At 46.6% G+C, this 21,563-nt stretch overlaps 1 protein-coding gene across 1 annotated transcript in view; it reads left to right on the forward strand.

Moving 5' to 3' along the window:
* Nucleotides 1-21,563, forward strand: part of SLC18A2 (solute carrier family 18 member A2) — a 416,215-nt gene that overhangs the window by 313,688 nt on the left and 80,964 nt on the right. The window contains exons 9-10 of the mRNA XM_078641192.1: nt 12,174-12,269; nt 17,088-17,166. Of these exons, the coding sequence (XP_078497318.1) occupies nt 12,174-12,269; nt 17,088-17,166 (175 nt within the window). The remainder of the gene's footprint in view (nt 1-12,173; nt 12,270-17,087; nt 17,167-21,563) is intronic.

Here is a 21,563-nt window from a genome sequence, read left to right on the forward strand (position 1 = left end):
CACCTCTTCCCCGAGTAGCAGTACACTCAGCTTTCACTCTGTTGCAACATCCACATGTCTTACCTCCCTATCCTTACTTGATTGTGCACTTGTATATCCTACACTGACGGGGCTCCCAGGAAGCCCCTCTGTTGTTACTGTTGTTGGATACACTCCCACTTATTCCAGTAGGGACTTGAAGGGGGCTCCTCTGTCTGCTGAGATAGTTCAGGTAAGTACGGCTTCTGCTGCATGGATCTACTCCAATTACAGATTCAATCGCTTGAAATACTAAACCTGCAACTATTGTTTTCATATTTCGTGAGCTCACCTGTCCCCGTCGTCAGAGACAGCAGGAGGCTTCATATCATGTGTTACACCTCAAGACCATCTTTTAAGTCAACAGCACTTTGCTTCTAAACCCATTCATATGATTCTAAAATGAAAGCTTCAAGTCCCAGAATGCAAAGCGCAGTTAGCTAAAAAGCCCAGAAACTCACATGCCATGAATCCCCTCGGCAACTGCATCAGAGTGAAGCTAGCGCTGGTTATTTGTACGCAGATTGTAAAACCCGGTTTTCCCTTTAGGCCACTTGTTCTAAACCCAGTAAAATGGATGAGGATGAGTGTGTCTTCTGTGCAGAAGTACTTGTAAGCGGCATGTCGTGCCTTGAAGTCACGTACGATAGCTCGGAAGCTTAGATTACAGTTTGATTCTCTGCGAGACCAAGCTTGTCTTCTACTCCTCAAAGAAGACAATATTAACAAGCATTTGTAATGCATCGGTTTGCCTATATGATGATTATTAAGCTGTTTTTATCAAAAACCTTCTGGGACTAATGAGAGTTGAGAGGATGTGGAGCAGCGGCCGGAGCTGCTGACTCAAGAGCTTGCATCCTTGTTTGAGTCTCAGCAGCGCAACATCCAGTGATTTTGGGCAAATCACTTAATCACTCCTGGTGATATGTTGCGCCATAAAAATCTGCTGCAAGACGAAAAAGCATTAAGAGGCAAAACTTCATGGAAAAAAATAGCTCCACCAATGCAAATGTTAACAGTATTTAGACGATCGGAAATTAATAAGAGAAGTAGACAAGGAACAAGCATTGGTAAATGCAGGAGAATATGCTAAAGCCAATTGAAATGGAGAAAAAGTAAGTGGCAAGCACAGAAACCAATTAAAAGCCAGGAAAGAGAGAGGGTGGGATGTAATCCCTTATTAAATTTCTATTCAAAACAATAGATTTCACAAGCACAGCACAAGAGATGTGCAGGCGAAACCTAAAAATAGCAACACCAATACTTGTTTGTGGAGCTGCGAGGCAGGAGTGAGGAGCGCCACTACTGAGCACCAGTCTCGCTCTACAACTCCATTAAAGGACTGCTCACGTGGCAGAAAGTGTGAAGTCACAAGGCACAAAGCAGGCATTGTAAGGAGATTGGGGGCACATGGTGGACAGTATGAAAGGTCTCGGGCACAAGTCCAGGTGCCGTTGAAGGAGTGTTTCTTCAGATAAGCTACACTGCAAAATAGTTTAAAGCACAAGCACAATGTGAAGGGCTTGCGCGCACCTTGACTGACAGCGTCAGGAGCTTTGTCACGCAGAGAGACATTGTGAGGAGTTTGGGCCTTCTGACAGAGACTGTGGAGCTTTGGGTCACCTAGGACTACAGTGACCGCCATCTGTGTCCCAGTCACGGACAGTGTGAGGATTATGGGGTACATAAAACAACAGTGTGTGGAGCTTGAGGTTCCATATAGATAGTATCTCAGACCTACCCTTAATCAGAGACGCTTTAAGGCAGGGCCAAAGTGGGCTCTGGCCGACGTCCCCAGTCTTTCAGGGGCCACCTGATAGAGTCAGCTCTGTCCTGCAGAGAGTCTTACCCTGATGATCTTGAATAATTCTTAAACAGATTGTTTAAAATACTGTTTCACTTTAATGTATTTTAATGTGATTGGGGTGGGAGTCTATTACAGACATTTTGCAGAGAAATGCTATGATTATGTTTCATGCAACACAACAAAAAAAAGTTTCTTTTAGATCAAAACAGGACTTCACAGATAAGAAATGGGAGCGTATCACAGTGATTATTTGCAATAACATTAGTGAGCAGCTACTGTTTTACAATATTGAAAACACGTGTTTCTATCTGAATATTAGATGTAACAACTTTAGCATTGTTAACTGGTTCATAAATTTAAAGCTGTTCTGGACAGCGGCCCCCAAGCTACGTTCGTCCCAGGGCCCCAAAAAATCCTTAAAATGTTCCTACCCTAAGGCACCTATATGGTGTGGCGACACAAACACAGGGTGTGAGAAACGTATGGAACATGGAAAACATTGCGTGGGGAGCTTCTGTGCATATAGCAATCAGCGTTGGTGTTTAGTCTGAGATTAGACACTGGCCGTGTTGCCATGTAACATAACTGAGACATAAACAAATAAAGGAATTTGCCCAGGATCACAACATTTGGTCAGGTAGGGAAGCCATGATTGTGGGCAACAACTACCAGATCAAAACTCAAACTGAATCCGTGCCCTCTGACTCGATGCTGGCTGGTTTCTAAAATGAATGCCAACAGTGCACCAATCAAAGAGAGACCCCGTGGCAAGCCTGCCTGTGCCTTCTTATTCAGCGAGGGGCCCCTGCCCTGTACAAACAGTGCTTGAAATGGCAACATAGAACTGCCGGTAGTCACAACCTCGATGTAGCGGTCACTACCTGAGAAGCGCAGGTACTCTCCGATTAAAGTATTGCACATCTGCTGTAAGCTGCTGGTACTCTCCTTTTCAATGTAAAGAAGTGCAGGTAATGGGTACGGGAAAGTACTCGCCCTTTTCAAGCGCTTGGTACAGAATGCGCGAGATAATCTTCGGTCCAATTACATGTAATCCCCTGGCACTCACTGAGCGTGGTTAACAGCTTCCAAATCACGAAAAATTAGCGTGAAACAATTACACTATCTTGACGATTACACAGCGAGTCATTACTCACTTCAAGAAGTCGTGCTGTAATCCCACAGACAATGCCCCCGTCATCTCTTGCTACCTTTGCTTTTGTAAACAAAATAACGCTATTCAAGCTGTACCAACCTGAGAAAAAAACAACTTGTTTTTCTTTTGTTCTGCACGAAATGTGAATCAATGAGTGTCCTGGTCTAATTTATTTAAAAATAAAGTAACCCATTTAAAAAGCTCACACCACAAACTGAATTGTCCCTGGATGCTTGAATAACAGGAACCTATCACAGGGACGGCGTTAATGATCCAAACTCCTGTTGCAGGACTTAAAACGCACATGCCTAGGCATGACTCCAGTAACATTTAGGGCTTCATTACGTCGCACCCAATGAAATTGGATACTGTAGAGGTTGGAATTCATCAGATATGATAAATAGCACATATTAGGAGTTTTCACACAAAAAATGGGGAATAACCCAATTTATCGAACTAAATTCTGCATGTTCCAACAGGGGTTTGGGCAGACAGCCATATTATCTGTGTCACTCGTAACGAGCACCGTAGAGTGAAACCCAAGTGCACCAACCTGAATTTTATTGCACTACAAGAGTCTGCGCTTTCAACCTCTCCCACTTACTGCCTTAGATGCTCAATGTTTTGCCTCAGTTCCTTTTCCCTCTGTGAGCTCAGGCATTCTCATCTGCAGGCCCTTTTATGTGGCATGTCTCCTACTCTCCACTTTAAGTCCTTACTGAGTTATGAGTTGTTCCCTCTCAAATGCAAGCCTCATTTCCTCATATGTGTGTGTGTGTGTTTTTTAACTAAATTTGTTTGTGTGTGGTTGGCGAAGGACTGGATGAAGAAGTCCAGGGTTGGCACCAGCACTTCTATGTTCGGACCAAATGTCCGACTTTTATGGAATTTCCCAAAAATATCATAGCCATAGTTTTCCAGCAGTACTTACATGCTCAATATTGTACGAGTCATTACCCACAGGTGGAAAAAATGCACATTTGTTTGTTCCCTTCACAAGAAAGAGTACCCTCCTCACAGGACTCCCTCCTCAATTAATTTGTGTGGTGGCTCTCATTTCCAGATTGGGAAACGGACTGCAGTCAGTATTTGAAAATCCGCAAATTTACATCCTTTTGAGCAATCACCACTTGTATTCAGCAATTCGCTCGGCTGGAATGCCGACATTCTAGAACTTTTGCAATTGTATATCTGCCATCCTTTTTCTGCGAATTAGAACTAGAATTTTGTCCTGGCAATTGCAAAACTTTGAGCACCTTTTTAGGTCTCGGCCTATTTCCATTCCGCAGGAATGGAATAGGACGAGTCTATAGCAGTGAAACCAAGAGTTTCACCATGAGCCCAAAAAAGAGGTTTTTCACGAGTGCATGTGCTCTCGTGCACGAGCTTGCCCGAGCCTTCTGCCTGCCTCCTGCCTTGAAGGCAATCTGCTTCTCCGCCCCCTGCTGTTCCCTCCCACTCGCTCGCACATCAAAGGCTGCTCACTGAAACACCATATGCCTGCTCCCCACCCCCGCCTCCCACCAGACTTCATTGGAATGTGCTACGTGCATTCTCCCCTCCCTTTCAGCCCTTTTAGCCTCTTTAGCACCTCCCCTCTCTCTCCCCGCACACAGCCTTACTTGGATTTGCAGTCTCAGCTTCCCTTAGTGGTAGGCATTCCATGGTTTGCTGCTGGAATGCAAGTGTTCATGTCTCCAACAGTCTCTTTTTACAAGTAGCAGGTAATTGTGCACAGTGTCTCTCTATGGAGAATCCACGAGTTGTGCAATGTCTGCTTCTCACAGTAGAAGGCACTGTAAGTGATTGTGTAGTGAGCGATAGCATGCCCTGTAGCCTATGCTTTTCTTAATATCAGTCCTTATATGAAATGGTACACGTGTGCCATGAGTCTGACTCCTTAGGTAATGGCGCACAACTGCTTTCTGTGGATAGTTCACAAGTTTTGCAGTGTCTGCTTTTCACAGTAGGAGGCCGACTGATGTATGATCAGGCCCGTGATTACACCGTTTTTCCACATAATTGCTGATTTGCCGCATTTGTCACATAATCCATCGGCTACTGCATAATTTGTATTTTTACAACCATTGAAGTGCCACTCCTCCCGTCCCAACCCCGTCGAGATTTCATTTGCTTCACATTGAGAGAATTTTTTGCTTCACATTAGGAGCATTTTGCATGCCGCTGCATGCTCATTGAAGTTATTTCCTCACACCCCTGCTGCTTCGCATTTAGAGCCTCCCCTCCACACGATATGCATGCTTTCCCTTTAGCACTGATACAGTACAACAAAGGCAGGAAGTCACGGAAACCCTCCCTTGGGCACAGCCATTGCATGTAAACTGCCTCGGATGCGGGAGCAGTGCACATTTCCCAAAGTCTTAATCCTAAAAAAAAAAAAACATCTGTACAGTCAGAGCCCTGTACTTTTAAAGAGAGCGCAGTGGTGTGATGCTGGCTTACACACAGCATCATGCCGAGCTGCACATTTTCTGCTTCTTTTATTGCACTTGCAGAAGTCTGCTGCTCACTTTGTAACTGGTGAGAAAAGTTTTTTTTTTCTAATCAGAAGACCCCGCCACCAGCATTCGCAGCTAAATCATTTACCGTTTATTTGCATGAAAAACGATTTTTGTCCCGTCTTCTCCAAGTTTCATCTTACTGCATTGCCGATGGTTTTATCCCACCAGCTCCTCTTCCTTTTTTCCACAAATGGGTTGTATTTGGCCGAGTGTTGGGTAGAGTCAAGAAAACGGGGTTCCAGTTCCGACACTTGGCTCAACTATGTGATCCTGGGCAAAATCTTCTCCAGGTTCTTTATTTGGCAAAACCGGGAGAGATGAGAAACTGACTGAACAGACCATAAAGTGCAATACTTTGTCATTTATTCTGAGAGGTGCCTCACAGAATAAATGATACATTAAGTATTTTACGTGAGATTGACATGTCACCCCCATCATGGGCACCTTTAAACTGGGCAATAGTAGCATTTGTTGTTTAGTGCGCTTGAAAACGGCACAACTATGGCAATATGCGCTTTGAGTTTTAGTATTGCTCTGTTATTACACATGTCCCCCTGGCCTCAACACACGGAGCAGTTGCCTGCATGATGCCGTGTGCAAATTAAATGATGCTCAGTGCAGGTCTGGTTGTAGTTTCTGTATTTGTGGAACAACTTTTTACTTGAATAATTGCGTTGCTGATGCTTTCAGTCCACCAGCTCCTCTTTTTTTCCACAAATGGGTTGGATTTGTCGAAGTATTGAGTAGTGTCAAGACAACGACGTTCCCGTCCCGACTCCAACGCTTGACTGAACTATGTGATCCTGGGCAAAACATATTTCTCCTGGTTCTTTAAGAGGCTAGGCCAATATCCGTACTCAGAACGCACACACATACAAACACACATAGAAACATACACACAAGCTCACAACAACACAACAACACACACACTTACAAAAGACTTACACTCACACCAACCCACTCACTCACCCTCACATCCTCACTCACCCTCACCCTCACCCCATCACACACCCTCACACACACTCACACCCTCACACCCTCACAGCCTCACACCCTCACACACCACTCAGCCTCACACCCTCACACACCACTCAGCCTCACACCCTCGCACACCACTCAGCCTCACACCCTCGCAACACCTCACCCTCACACACCCTCACACCCTCACACACCACTCACCATCACACACCCTCACCATCACACCCCCTCACTCACCCTCACACCCTCACCCACCCTCACACCCCCTCACACACCACTCATCACACCCCTCACCCCCTCACTCACCCTCACACCCTCACCCTCACACACCACACACCACTCACCCCCTCACTCACCCTCACCCTCACCCCCTCACTCACCCTCACATCCTCACCCACCCTCACCCTCACACCTCCTCAACATCACACACCCTCAGATCCTCACACCCTCACACAACCTCAGTCACCCTATCACCCTCACACAACCTCACACACCCTCAGATCCTCACACCCTCACACATCCCGACACAACCTGTCACCCTATCACCCTCACACAACCTCACACAACCTCAGTCACCCTATCACCCTCACACAACCTCAGTCACCCTATCACCCTCACACAACTTCAGTCACCCTATCACCCTCACACACCCTCACACAACCTCAGTCACCCTATCACCCTCACACACCCTCACACAACCTCAGTCACCCTATCACCCTCACACAACCTCAGTCACCCTATCACCCTCACACAACCTCAGTCACCCTATCACCCTCACACAACCTCAGTCACCCTATCACCCTCACACAACCTCAGTCACCCTATCACCCCCACTCACCCTCCCGCTCCCCCTCACCCCCTCACCCTCACCCCCTCACACAACCTCAGTCACCCTATCACCCTCACACAACCTCAGTCACCCTATCACCCTCACACAACCTCAGTCACCCTATCACCCTCACACACCCTCACACAACCTCAGTCACCCTATCACCCTCACACAACCTCAGTCACCCTATCACCCTCACACAACCTCAGTCACCCTATCACCCTCACACAACCTCAGTCACACAATCACCCTCACACAACCTCAGTCACCCTATCACCCTCACACAACCTCAGTCACCCTATCACCCTCACACACCCTCACACAACCTCAGTCACCCTATCACCCTCACACAACCTCAGTCACCCTATCACCCTCACACAACCTCAGTCACCCTATCACCCTCACACAACCTCAGTCACCCTATCACCCTCACACAACCTCAGTCACACAATCACCCTCACACAACCTCAGTCACCCTATCACCCTCACACAACCTCAGTCACCCTATCACCCTCACACACCCTCACACAACCTCAGTCACCCTATCACCCTCACACAACCTCAGTCACCCTATCACCCTCACACAACCTCAGTCACCCTATCACCCTCACACAACCTCAGTCACCCTATCACCCTCACACAACCTCAGTCACCCTATCACCCTCACACACCCTCAGTCACCCTATCACCCTCACACAACCTCAGTCACCCTATCACCCTCACACAACCTCAGTCACCCTATCACCCTCACACAACCTCAGTCACCCTATCACCCTCACTCAACCTCAGTCACCCTATCACCCTCACACAACCTCAGTCACACTATCACCCTCACACACCCTCACACAACCTCAGTCACCCTATCACCCTCACACAACCTCAGTCACCCTATCACCCTCACACAACCTCAGTCACCCTATCACCCTCACTCAACCTCAGTCACCCTATCACCCTCACACAACCTCAGTCACCCTATCACCCCCACTCACCCTCACCCCCACTCACCCTCACCCCCTCACCCTCACCCTCTCACCCCTCACATCCACACACCCTGACCCCCTCACCCACTGACCCTCACATCCACACACCCTCACCCCCTCACCCACTGACCCTCACATCCACACACCCTCACCCACTGACCCTCACATCCACACACCCTCACCCCCTCACCCACTGACCCTCTCATCCACACACCCTCACCCCTCACCCACTGACCCTCACATCCACACACCCTCACCCCTCACCCACTGACCCTCACATCCACACCCTCACCCCTCACCCCCCAACTCCACCCCTCACCGCCCCACCCCCCAACTCCACCCCCCAACTCCACCCCCCCAACTCCACCCCCCAACTCCACCCCCCCAACTCCACCCCCTCCAACTCCACCCCTCCAACTCCACCCCTCCAACTCCACCCAACATCACTCAGGGACACCACCACATCACTCAGGGAACACCACCACATCACTCAGGGAACACCACCACATCACTCAGGGAACACCACCACATCACTTGGGAACACCACCACATCGCTCGGGGGCACCACCACATCGCTCGGCGGCACCACCACATCGCTCGGGGGCACCACCACATCACTCGGGGGCACCACCACATCACTCGGGGCACCACCACATCACTCAGGGACAACACCACATCACTCGGGGACACCACCACATGCTATAACTATTGGCATTGTAAATGACAAAGCTATTAATTTTGCTATTTTCTAAAACACAAATAGAAATTTTGACATTTACAATACCAATAGCTCCAAATTTCCTAATTCGAGACCTATTGCATTGCAAATGCTTGTTTGAGTTTACGTGCAGAAATAGGTTAGATTGCATTTTTTTTCGACTGTGAAGTGAGTTTTGTACCCCATTCCCTGGAGTGTTACTGCATTAAATAGGACTGCGTGCAGGGAGAAACGATGTGTTCCTGGCAATTTTAAGCTTCCAACACAATCTGCCAGTTCGGGTGATCATTAACAAACAATTAATCCCTTGGACCCATGGTGTATGATGCTTCTCTTCTTCTGTCATTTGCTCTTATGAATCAGTCTTGCCCTCTTCACACCAGCAAATACTTTAAAATGTTAATTGCATAATGTTTAATATTGCAAGTAAATCATTAAAGTTTCTCTGTTTTTAATTATGTTAGTAAAATATAAGGCCAATTAAGTTAATTTCATATATTTTGAATACATGTTAAGTTGGTTGAACCAGAATCAATTGTATTAGCTGAAATGAGCAGTGGGAAAGTCTCTGCATAGGAAACGGGCATGTACCCCTGCCTTGAGTACCAATTGCATATGAAACTGTTATCCTGACTTTTTGTTTGCGCGGGGGTTTCACACTAAGTTAGTGTTTACAAGAGGTTTAGGCCTGTCCCTGGTAATATTAGGACCGGGTGCCCTCATAATGTGCTTAAGAAAGTTCTTCTAGCCTGGGCTGAGACATATAAAGTGGTGTCAGCAGCATACCAGGTTTTTGTGAATCATTAGTAATATGAGACCTCATTCCCTGTGTCAAAGAGAGGGCTATTTACCAATCCCGCTAGTGTAAAGTTTGGTTGTTAAGTGAACCCCAGACCATTGCAGTGACATCCTGTATGAATGTAAGCATGTTAAGTATTAGTCAGTTTGAATAAGGCACATGTATGGTGGTAGGGCTGTGTACAGTGAGAGTCAGAGTGCATGGACCAGTCAGATCAATTTCGGATGACCTCTGGTTTAGCCTGACACAAGACGGAGGCTGGATACAGCTTCCCAAGAGAGTAGAACTGTATTAACAACATTCTTGTGGCTGTATGGTAGAGAGCCATCCACTGAGGAGGAAGGACTCTTCAATGAGACCCTTGTCACTAAAGGCCTCCTGATAAGTTCGTCTTTGCCATTTGGTCGATGGTAGGGCTGAGGAATGGGACTGCAGTTTCTGTTCTTCAAAGTGAGTAAGTGTCTAGGCAGGGCCTGCCCTTGTGTCTGTCTCTGAATGCAGCTTCGGGAAGGCTGATAACTGAGAACAGCCAGGTGCAGACATCTCATACGTTATTGTGTATTTGTTTTGGATACTGCAGCTTGGAGCAAGCATCATTCTACCTGCTATGAGAGCAATAATTTGCACAAAGACAGTGTTTGAGGAACAGCAGGAAAATCACTTTTGAAAGAGAAACAACCTAAACTGATTCTGAAACTGTAGGCAGTGGATCCACATCCCCTCTCTGGAAAATGAGTATAAAGTGGGATCCAAACCACCCCACTTTATTCCAGTTCCAAGTTCTTCATGGCCAAGGAAGGAGTGCTCTGCAGAGTACATGAAAGACTGCAGTTTAACCAATGCTGGTGTTTGCATGACGGCCAGTCTACCAGAGGTGAGGTGACATATTCTGAGGCCTGCACTTTCTACTGAAGAAGCTGAGGGCCTGCCTAGTTCCTAGAAGCCTTTTTGCATGCTGATTTGTGCAGTGAACCGCATTCAGACTTTTAACAGGTACCAAGCATCATGTGTGACTAAACCAGCTGTGGGGTTTAAAGACTAAAGCTGTTCACATCAAACCCACAACAATTTGTCACCGTGGTGGGAGCACTGATCAGCCACAACTGCCAAATACACCCACATGGGTTAGATGGGCCTAAGGGCTGTATCTGCCACCCCAGTTTCTCATCAGCAATTGGCCTAGAAAGACCCCTACTGCTGAAAATAAGAGCAGTCATGCCAAAATATCCCAGCCTTCAAGGTTCCAAGTGAGGCTGCAGCAACAGCCTTTAAGGTTGAAGGTCCGTTCCTGCACAGCAGGACCGCTCCATGAGTCCATCCGGCACCACCCGTACTGCAACTGATGAAAATCATGGGGCCTAAAACTTTTAGTGGAATGTGAAACTTAGGAAGCAGACTCAGGTCTGCAAAACAAATGTAAGACTTGTTGGGTGAATGTAGAGGTGAAAGCAAATTGTACTGTTTGTGCATCCCTGCTTGGGGGAGGGGGTTTCAGTGACTTGCAGCAAGGCCTAATCATTACCTTGTCCCAAGTTATACACCAGACATAATAAACGCTAGAGAAGGGTGTAGTGACTCACACAAGATCTGAAACAGGATTACAACCTTGTTTCTGAATCTCCTAATTGCACTATGGAGTTTAAACTGTGTTGTGCGATTAATGAGCTTTCTTTTAATAAAAAAAATATATGAACTCGGCTAGACAATATGTTATTTTGCCTGTTGAGTTCTGAGCTCTTGCTTTCCCCCACACTACCTCCCAGAGAAACCATTAATTTCTCGCCCTTACTACCCTGAGAGAAGAGTGTGAAAATGGTTCTCCTTGGTCCAGTTTGCAGATCCATAGTAGGACGGACCCCCAGCACGCCAGTGGCTAACGCCCTGACCCAAAACCAATGGGGCACAGAATCCCATTCCTGCCCTGTGGCCGCTCCAACGGGGGGCTGACAAGCACGTTGTTCAGAAGACGAAGAACCTGTGAGTGGAATCTGAGGTACCGTGACTTCATTAATTGATTCTGTGAGGTGAATCTCAAAGGAGATCTAATGCACTGTAGGAGTCATTTCCAAACATTGCAAAGCCTCCATAGACTTCAATGGACGCTTGAGTTTCATTGGAAGAGCCCCCATCATATGAAGAGCGGAAATCTCCAGTCACTGGGTTTTTGGTCATTTTTCATTTCCTCATTTTATTTTCTCAAACATACAAACATTTAACGTCCATGTGTTGCTATAACATAATATAGTTGATACGTTGTATGCCAAGATGCACTATATTTATCGTCTACAGTTATTTAATCGTGCAGTTTGAGGTGATAAATGGTGCATGTTCCTCTCCAGATCAGTTTCTCTCTTGTGTTTTTCTTCCAGGGTCCATCTGCTTCGCCAACATGGCGATCGCCATGCTCGAGCCAGCCCTGCCAATCTGGATGATGGAGACCATGTGCTCGCGGAAATGGCAACTTGGTAACAATATCCGCTTTGCTGAAGTACAGTTTTCTCGGCACTCCCGCTCCTGAAATGAACTGTTTGGTTTGCTCGGTTTTACTCCCATGCTCCCTTCAGATCCCGCTGCAGTGGTTGGGCTGCGTCAGGGTGTTTACACAGCTGAGCGCCTCGCAGGTGCTGCTTGCAGTCAGATAAGGTTATTTATTGTGCTGCTTTCCAACGGAGCACTTGCTATTTGCTTTTCCTTCCTGCTTTCCAGTGTGTGTCGGAGTCTTACAGTACATCTCTCAGCTCTCGAGGGGCGCAGACCTTTCAACATGTGGCGCCCTCACTCTGCAATCGTATTTTCTTTTGAGTACATTGGAGGAGTGGTTATTAAATGGTGGTGTAACTTCCAATGCTAATCCGTGAACGCTGTGCGACCTTTCCACAAAAATTGTAGCGTCTGCACGGGTGTCACCTCATTCAAGAGGTGCTTATGGCCCTCCTATTTGTCGAGAAAAAAACTCATAGGGACACATTAAGGTCCCCTGGGGTCACATGTGTAGCCCCTTTCGAACCCCCCTATATTAGTGCTTATGTCGGTTTCTATACACAGAAGGCCGGTCCCTCACTTTCATGCTGGTTCTTGCAAGGGGGCTGGATGCGGGCGGGCAACTAGAGTCAAATTTCGGGGTGGGGGAGGGGCTGAAAAATATTTCGGGGGGGGGGGCTAATTCTTCGAACCATAGACAGAGTGACTGAAAGAAGGGGTTAAAACACAACACAAGCCTAATTTACAAGTAAATGGTCTGTGCTTGCAGCTGCAATTAGATCGTCGCCAGCCCGCAAAGCTGTGTCATCCCGGGCTGTAACACATGACGGGGGAGAGGGGGGGGGGGGGAGAGGGGGCTGAAGCCCCGTGAGCCCATTGGGTGTTGCGCGCCTGGCTGGATGCATAATAGTCCTTTGACCAGGAGCAGTCCGTTCAGGAAAAGCACGGTTGGGCGGGTGGGGGATGTCAACAGACAACGGAACAGGGGAAAAATAAATAAATAAATACAAATACATCATATTCCGTCGTCTGTCGACAGCCCACCTCCCTCCGCCTGCCCCATCGCGCTTACCTGCACGACCGCTGCTTTCGAGGGGATGGGAGATGACTCGGGAGATTCAAATAAGTGCTAAATTTGTATTAAAAAGAAAAAAGTGCCAGGGGCCTTGTAAGGAGGCAACTGCAGCATGCGACATCTATTGTTCCTTCTAGTGCTGCAAATGACTGTACCAATTTACCTACTAACCATTACACTCCTACAAGTGTGACACTTTAGACCATTCCATGCCCCTGTGCTATAAGAATCGCTTGCGCGGCAGGTATTAGTCATTTTTACTGTATATTAAATGAATAAACAATGGTTGTCCGCATTTCTAAATTTTATGTACAGCGCCACCATGTGGCAGACTGTCATAAGTCCCGGTGCTGACAATTAACCGTACACCGTACACAAGCACTGTAAACCACTGCCTCAAATTAAGCACTGGTTCAAACTCATCTGAAAGCTTGGATTCTCATAAATAATGCAGCAATATATATATATATATATGACTAGCTGTTTGGACAAATAAATATTTCGCTACGAAGAAGTGGTCCATGCCTCGTTTTTACACCTAGTAGGTGGAGCGCCGCGAGGTATTATGGAGATAGGTTATGGGTCACAGTTTGAACTGCTGATGTAGAAAGGGGGTTTGGGGAGAACCCGGACATGGCCCAAGTTCAGAATTCTGAACTATGGGAATTCATGGGAGCACATGCTGTGGATTGGGGATTGGGAAGGGGTTTGGTGGGTGTTTGTTCATGAGACCAATGCGGTCTCCCAACACCTGCACTACACTCCTCATGTGAGACCAAGGACTAGTATTTCCTGTGGTGTGCATATGGTGCTACCAACGATATCTGCACTCTTCAAATGGACTTCCAGCGAAGAGTCAATATCACACGGTGAGCACCAGGTAAATTGGAAACCCTTACTCAAAGTGAGTTTTCAACTCGTGTAGTGGCCATGCACTTTCAAAATCCATTATAACGTTTTGTATCCTCCCAGGGACACACATGAGAAGGAGCTTCAGAAACCTTTTGCTTTTTTTGCTCAGGGTGGGAGGGCCTTTCTCTTGGCCCACTCTCTCCAATGTGCTCTATGGCAGCTTAAGCTGTAATGGCTCAAAACTCTGCCCTCTTCTTCCAGTTCCTGCTCCCTCTGAGGCCCTGCCTCTTTTTTTAACAGAGTAAAACATGTTTCCATGTTGGCAGGTCTGTAGCCAGAATGCTGGAAACAACTATAGCAGTAATCTACTCATGTCAGAGAGGACTATGCAGATTTTCCTAGCTAGAACTGTGAACGAATATTCCGCTTCCTTAACCTGCTCATTTTATTATTGCAACCACAAGCCACAAAAAATGCACTTCCCATCAAACCCTAGGTAACAAGCTACAGGCAGATGGGAAGTAAAACCCCCAAATCAGTCATGAGCTTAGTGTGTGTTTAATTTGGAGAATGGAAAACTATTGGCTGAAGTTTTCGGTCCTGTCATGAAGATACCTGAGTTCCAACCTGCCATCATATGAATGCCAGGAAGACATTATGCCCTTTTTTTATTTGATGGGGACACAACTCCTCAAATGCCTTTGCCAACACTACCAGGGATTAAGACTTGGCACCTCTCAAGTGATGCATATACTGAACCTAGCAAATGGTGTAGTCCATCTGCAAAAGTAAGGTGATATATACCTCGTTCTTGGTGTTAATGGATACTGAATGAGTCTGCACTAGACCTAAACAAATGATTTGCATTGACAATTCCTTTACAGATCATTCCCACCATGTGAGCACTGAACACTCCAAGGACCTCAGCTACACAGACTGGCATGCAATAAAGACTAGATCTTGCGAAGATGATATGACCGTTCTAAGCAACAAAATTGTCTTACCGCCATGCCTTCTCTTCTTGAGTATATTTGTATATGTGTATTTTGTCTCTACAGAGAGACCCTTCCGTTAATGTCTGATCTTAACACAGTGACCTCATCCCCATATATTTTCTATGAGAGTTATCTTGGACTCAGGAAGTTGTAAAAATCGCCTATTCGGATTCTATAGCGAAGACAGACCCAAAAGGGTGAGACTTCATTTGGTAAACTCTGGTGTGCCAATGAAATTAAAGGACGCTCCTGTGTTTCAGTCAAATTGGAACAGAGATGTAGGAGCCCTTCCTGCATAACTTCACCTTTGATCCTCCTGGGAAAAAAACATTCCATCATTGAGATGAGCAATTACCTCCATTTAGAGATCACGGTTGATTTTTGCTCTTTTATTTTCCATTATTTGGTCACATCTGCTCCCAAAAATCCATAGGTAGGAATAAATGCTACTCAGTAGCTCCCTTGGAATGGAGCTTCCCTGTATTCTATTTGAGTCCCAAATCTTCTACACATAATTGAAATGGCTACTGAAAAAAACAAAGGTTAACCTCATCGATGTTCATGACGGCTCCTGGGCATCATGAGTCACAGTAGACGTGTGCTCATGATGGCCGGGAGCCGTCCGACTGTTGCTGCTCCGCCCACGCACGGTTCATTCCCCGCCTGTGTGGGCAAATTAATTGGTGGGCGGAGTTCGGACGGCTCCTGGCCGTCATGAGCACACGCCCACCGTGATTTATGACGGCCGGGAGCCGTCCTGGGTACCTGAGCGTCACGCCCGGCCCCGCGCCCCCTCGGGCCGTGGCGGAATTTGCCGCGCGGCGAAGGGGTTAAAGTAACGTGGTTAGGTGTGATAAAAAAATCTGTTTTTCGTAGGAAATCGCAACAAATTGCGAATTCAAAGCCTTTGATGCATTGCGAATCGGACCATTTGCGACTGGAAAGAAAGCTTGATGCATGTGGCCCAAAGTGTAATTTGGGTCGGTGGTGTATCGTGTTCATGATCGACACTTATTTCTTAACACCGCCTCTTATGACAGACAGCCACATGGTGGAGTAGTTGTCTGACTTTGAGATTAGCGCAAAAGCAGTTGTTTAATCACTCCATAAACTTTCACAATGAATAACACCTGCCACCCACATCCTTCCTATACCTTTTGGGTGGCCAGGAATACTCTCAATTGCTACACTTGTAGAAGTATTTGTGTTTATTAGTTGTGTTGGCACTGGCACTAGCAGTGGCAATGGGTGGTGCAAGATGCAGTCACCTCCTGAGATGGCCTCTGGCTCTTACCTTTTTTTTTTTAACAAATTGAGCACCGTCTGTATTTTATTCTCATTCAATCTCCCATCACTGTATCTCTCTCCCTGCTTCCCTCACTGTCTGCCTTCTTCTGCCTCCCCTCTCGTTTCCTTCACTCTCTCCCCTCTCTGTTTCTATCGTCCGTCTCTCTCGCTCGCTGTCACTCTTCCTTTTCTGTCACTCTTACTTCCTGTCTATTCCCTCTCGGGGCCTCGCTCTCTCTGTCACCCCGTCTCTCCCTGCCACGGTGTCCTGCTGTCTGCCTCTCCCTTTCTCTCCATGTTAATATCGCCCTCAGGGAGGCCTGAAAGGCCCCTGTGTCTGACTCGAGTTAAACAGATTAGAGAGTGCTTCTTGTCCTTTTGTCTATGCACGCAGACTCTGCTGTTATTGCTTTCGGTGTGTTATCAGCGCTCCTCTGCGCAGCCGGATATTAGAAGGTGCCCGGATATGAGAGGGGTCCGCCGGACTCGCCAAGCTCCCTCTTATCACGGCGCTATCGGTGCGCATCAGCCCTGCCGCCTCTCGCCCACCGCGAGGCCCGTTGATAACATACCTTTCTTCTATTGCTTTGCAGGCGTTGCATTCATTCCAGCGAGCGTCTCCTATCTGCTTGGGACTAATATATTCGGGGTGCTGGCGCATAAAATTGGGAGGTAAGAATTCATTGAGCGCTGGCCTCCGCCCTCCAGCGAGCCAGGTCTTTTAATAATGACATCGGAATATTATGCAACACAAACTGAATTGTCTTGCATGAAAAAGTTGATCACCATGTTTTGCTAAAAAAAAACACAAAAAAACTGTACCAAGAGCTGTGACTAAAGAGTTCTGCCTACCACCCAGTCCCCCTTGCACACACACCTTTCACATTACCATTGTACCCCCTCTTCTCTCAAGGGAGGATGCAAACGATCTTCTCTTTAAATCATATACCCTTTCCACTTCAAGCCCCATTCATTGTATCTACCAGCATCTCATATTGCCTACGGGATGCCCAAACCTGCGTATATCACTAACTACTTTGGTGCCCACTTACCTGCACTTCCCTTCACAACTATCACCAAGATATGGACGATCCAGATGGCATTCACTTCATTCCCTCCATACTGCATTTGTGATGCTATTTCCTACACCACGCTACCATCATAGGCTGAAGGGATCAGACTCCTTCACAGAAAGTCAGTTGCGATGATCCCTACCACTGTAACTAATCTTTCACTGCACACTTTTGAATACCAATCCATCCCAACGGCCATCCACTTTAGTTCCCACATTGCAATAATCTGCCACCTTCCTTTCTTCGACCATCGTGATGCCACCGTAGACAGATTACTACCCAAAATCCCTACCATCTTGCTAGGCAATTTCCACACTGATCTTACAGTCTAACTAACTTGAACTCCCTATTCTCAATTTCTCTCCAACCAACCACTAATGAACAATCACTCTCTTTCCATCTACACTCAAAGTAAACCACTTGTTCTTATAGTTTTCTCCAATAACTTAACTAGCACTCCACCAAGTATTAACCTCTATATTTATTTATCTACATGTAGTTTTATAGGCTACAAGTTAGCCACACCGGGGTAGCAGCGTGCTTTACATAGATTATTAGTGACTGGTAGTATTGGTAAAACAAAGAATAAGGGAGAATATATAAAGCACATGACATGAGGGATTCAAAACAGGGTGAGGAGGTGTGGAGATTTACTCCCCACATGAAGACATTTCAGTTAACTCTGATATATTTTGGGAGGTCTGCATCAGAAGGGTGCGAGATGGCCATCCGTAATCTGGAAGTCTGAACCAGTAGCAGGGGCTCAAGAATGGGGTTTTAACCCCTTCGCTGCGCGGTGTTTCCCCCCCGCTGTGCGGGGGTGAGGGGGGCCGCGAGCAGCACCGCCGTGCTGGTGACGAGCTCAGCTCGTCACGGCCACACCCGTTTTTAGAACGTTCAGCACAGCGGGGAAATTAGCCCAGCGTGTGAACGTTCCAACGGCCGTGGCGAGCGCAGCTCGTCAGCAGCACCCAGGTGGTTAAAAGGGTCAGGATCTACTCATAAATACTTAACCAGCTGCATGTTCTTGAAATATCTAGGGTCAGAATTAGTATCTAATTTACATCACCATTTCTGGAACTCCAGAAGAATCCTTCTTAATAGCGGCTGATCTGATTTAGATCGCACCTGCATGTGACACCGGAAAAGCATGCTTTTGAGTCTTTTCATGATGATGTTGTATGAAGGGTTGGTTCCTAAGGTTGTATGGATGGAGTTACGTATTTTTGGGGCACTCCCAGAGAAGGATTGTCTGACTGTTTGGGAATTCTTTGAAATCAGACTTTCCACTCAAAACTAGTCTGCACTTCTGTTAGAAATGCGGTTTCTGGTTGGCAAGGGTGTGCACCTAAGCCAGGCAGAATCCATCACTCTCGTCAGGGCAAGTCAGACACACACCAAGGCAACCTGTGCTCACCCTCAAATGACAAAAATCCAATTGCCATCCTAAATACCAGTAATAGTGCCACAGTACTTCAGTGCTGTAAGTGCAATGAAAAATGGCAGTTGAGAAGGTGTAAAGTGTCATGAAACAATACTTGCTTTAAGTACGGTTTGATGTCAGGGTAGGGGAAGTTGTACAAGAGCTTGAGTAATTAAGGAACTTTGGTAAGACAGGTGGTCTTCTCTATTTAGCCAACATGGAAAAGTATTCTGGAAGTTTGTTTCTTAAAGCTGTAACCACACACACCTTTGTATAAAGGAGGCTGCAGAACTCTACAAAGGAATAATGTATTTCTTTTAAATATAAATGTAACATCCTTGACTACGATCACTAGCAATTAAGTCTCAGACAAGGTACATGAAAAATACTTACAATAGCAGCCAAGGTAAAGACAAAGAGCACCTCTTAAAAGAGATTAGAAGATGTTATGTGTATTTGTATAGCACACACGTTGCTGGGGAGCGTACCTTGGAGCTTCAAGCAGGAGCTGTATGGATCGTGCCAGGGCAGGGTCTTAATCAAGCGTCAGGTGTTCATTTTCTTGCAGAATTCAAAAACCGAGGAGGTGGCTCTGATGTGCAGAGGCATGTAGTTCCAGACTATAGGAGCAATGTAGAAGGCATCAACGCCGAGTCTGGTTCTGTGTAAGCTGGAGAGGGGCGTGCGAGTAGGATTTTGGCTCAGTAAAGTCATCTGGCAGGTTTGTGGAAGATTATGGAACAGTTGAGGTACATTGGAGCAATGTTGTGTAAGGCTTTGCATGTGTGCACGAGGAGTTTGAAGAATGTGGATTGAGAGCCTGTGGAGTTCTTTCTGGTGTACAGTGATGTGAGTGCAGGCTGGGAGTCTGGAGGTGGGGTGGGAGTCTCGAGTCAGGTGGGATGGTCTGGAGTCTTCTGGTCAGTTGATCACTGATTCCAGCATAAAGTCCATTACTGTAGTACAGCTTGCTGGTGATAAGGGGGGGGGTGTGACAGTTCTGCAAATGTCAGTTGGGAGCCATGCTTATTGAGCATCTTGGATGTGAGAAAGCAGGATACAGAGACTTCATTTACTTAGCTGGTGAGTTGGTTGTCGATTACTAGTCCGAGGTACTTTATGCGGGTTATCGAAAGGGGTGAGTGAGTGTCTGAGCTCAGCAGACCTGCATGTGCATCTTTTGCAAAAAGATGGCTACTTCTATCTTGTCTCTGTTGGTTTTCATCCATCTGGTGACTTCGGTCATGCAGGTGTAGAAATTGGTCTGGTGTTTGGTGTTGTGTCGGAGTACGAGTATGAGCTGGGTGTCATCAGCTTAGGATATGATGTTGATTCCGCGGGCGTGGGTGATGCTGGTGTTATACAGGGTGGAACTGTGTGAGAATCCTTGTGGAACTCTGAGCCCTGAGGTTGATGGCATCTGAGGTGAAGAAGGCTGGGCTGACTGACTGGGCGTGGCCTGTCAGGAAAGAGCAAATCAGAAAAGTGCAGGTGCTTGTTTGGCTTTGTGCAGTCGATGGATAAGAACGGGGTTGGAGACAATGTTGAAGGCTGCGGGCGGCAGGCAGTGGGCACACACAAATCATTTTTAAATGGGAACGGTTTATTCCATAGCAATATTTGAGAGAACATTAGCTGCAGAATCCTTTAATTGTAAGCAGTAAATAAGGGTGTAGGTAGATACTTGAAATGGGGCTTCTAGTTGGCAGAGGTATGCACCCTATCCAAGTAGGGACCCACACTCTAGTCAGGGTAAGTAAATTACAGACCAAAGATAACCTGTGCTCAACCCCTTGGAAGCTTTGCACAGAGCAATAAGGCCTATCCCCAGAGGCAATGAAGTATTTGTACACACATACAGTAACACAGTGAAAACACCATAAAAGTACCCTACGCTGGTTTAGAAAAATAGCCAATGTTTATCTGAGTATAACAAGACCAAAATGACAAACATCCAACATACACAAGTCAAGATATGAATTTTTCAAGATTAAATGCAGTTATAGTGCTTAGAAACACAATAGATCCGGTTAGGGCTATCTCGATGTGCTGATGGGGACGAATCCACAAGTTCAGGCTGACCGCGATGGAGCACAGGCCTGCTACGGAGTCACGCAGACCCCAGTACAGTACCTTGGAGACAGTGAGAATCAAAGATGATGCAAGGCTCCGGGAGGTGAGGCAACACTGAGGCAGTTGCAATGTTGATACCTTACTGGAGGCGGTGCAATGTCAATGAAGCATCAAGGGTCAAGCCTCGAGGAATCAACTTTACTGCATCTGTGTCACACCACAAGGAACCGATGCATTATCTCCTCTGGCAATAAGGAATCAATGCATCACTTCCCTTGGGAGTAAGGAGCAGACGCATTGCTTTGTTTTTCTTGCACCTCACATTCCCTGCGCCTGTTTTCGTCTTTGATTTTGACGCATCTCAGGTTGATGTAATGTAAGTGACGCATCCATAGTTTCCTTTGGACTGAACTATTTTGAACCTTTTAAAAGTGATATCTTTCCTTGTGTATGTTGAATTTTTGTTGTTTTGGTCTTGTTTTACTTAGATAAATATTGGT

This window comes from Lissotriton helveticus, chromosome 5_1 (assembly GCF_964261635.1).
Source record: "Lissotriton helveticus chromosome 5_1, aLisHel1.1, whole genome shotgun sequence".
NCBI classification, from domain to species: domain Eukaryota; kingdom Metazoa; phylum Chordata; class Amphibia; order Caudata; family Salamandridae; genus Lissotriton; species Lissotriton helveticus.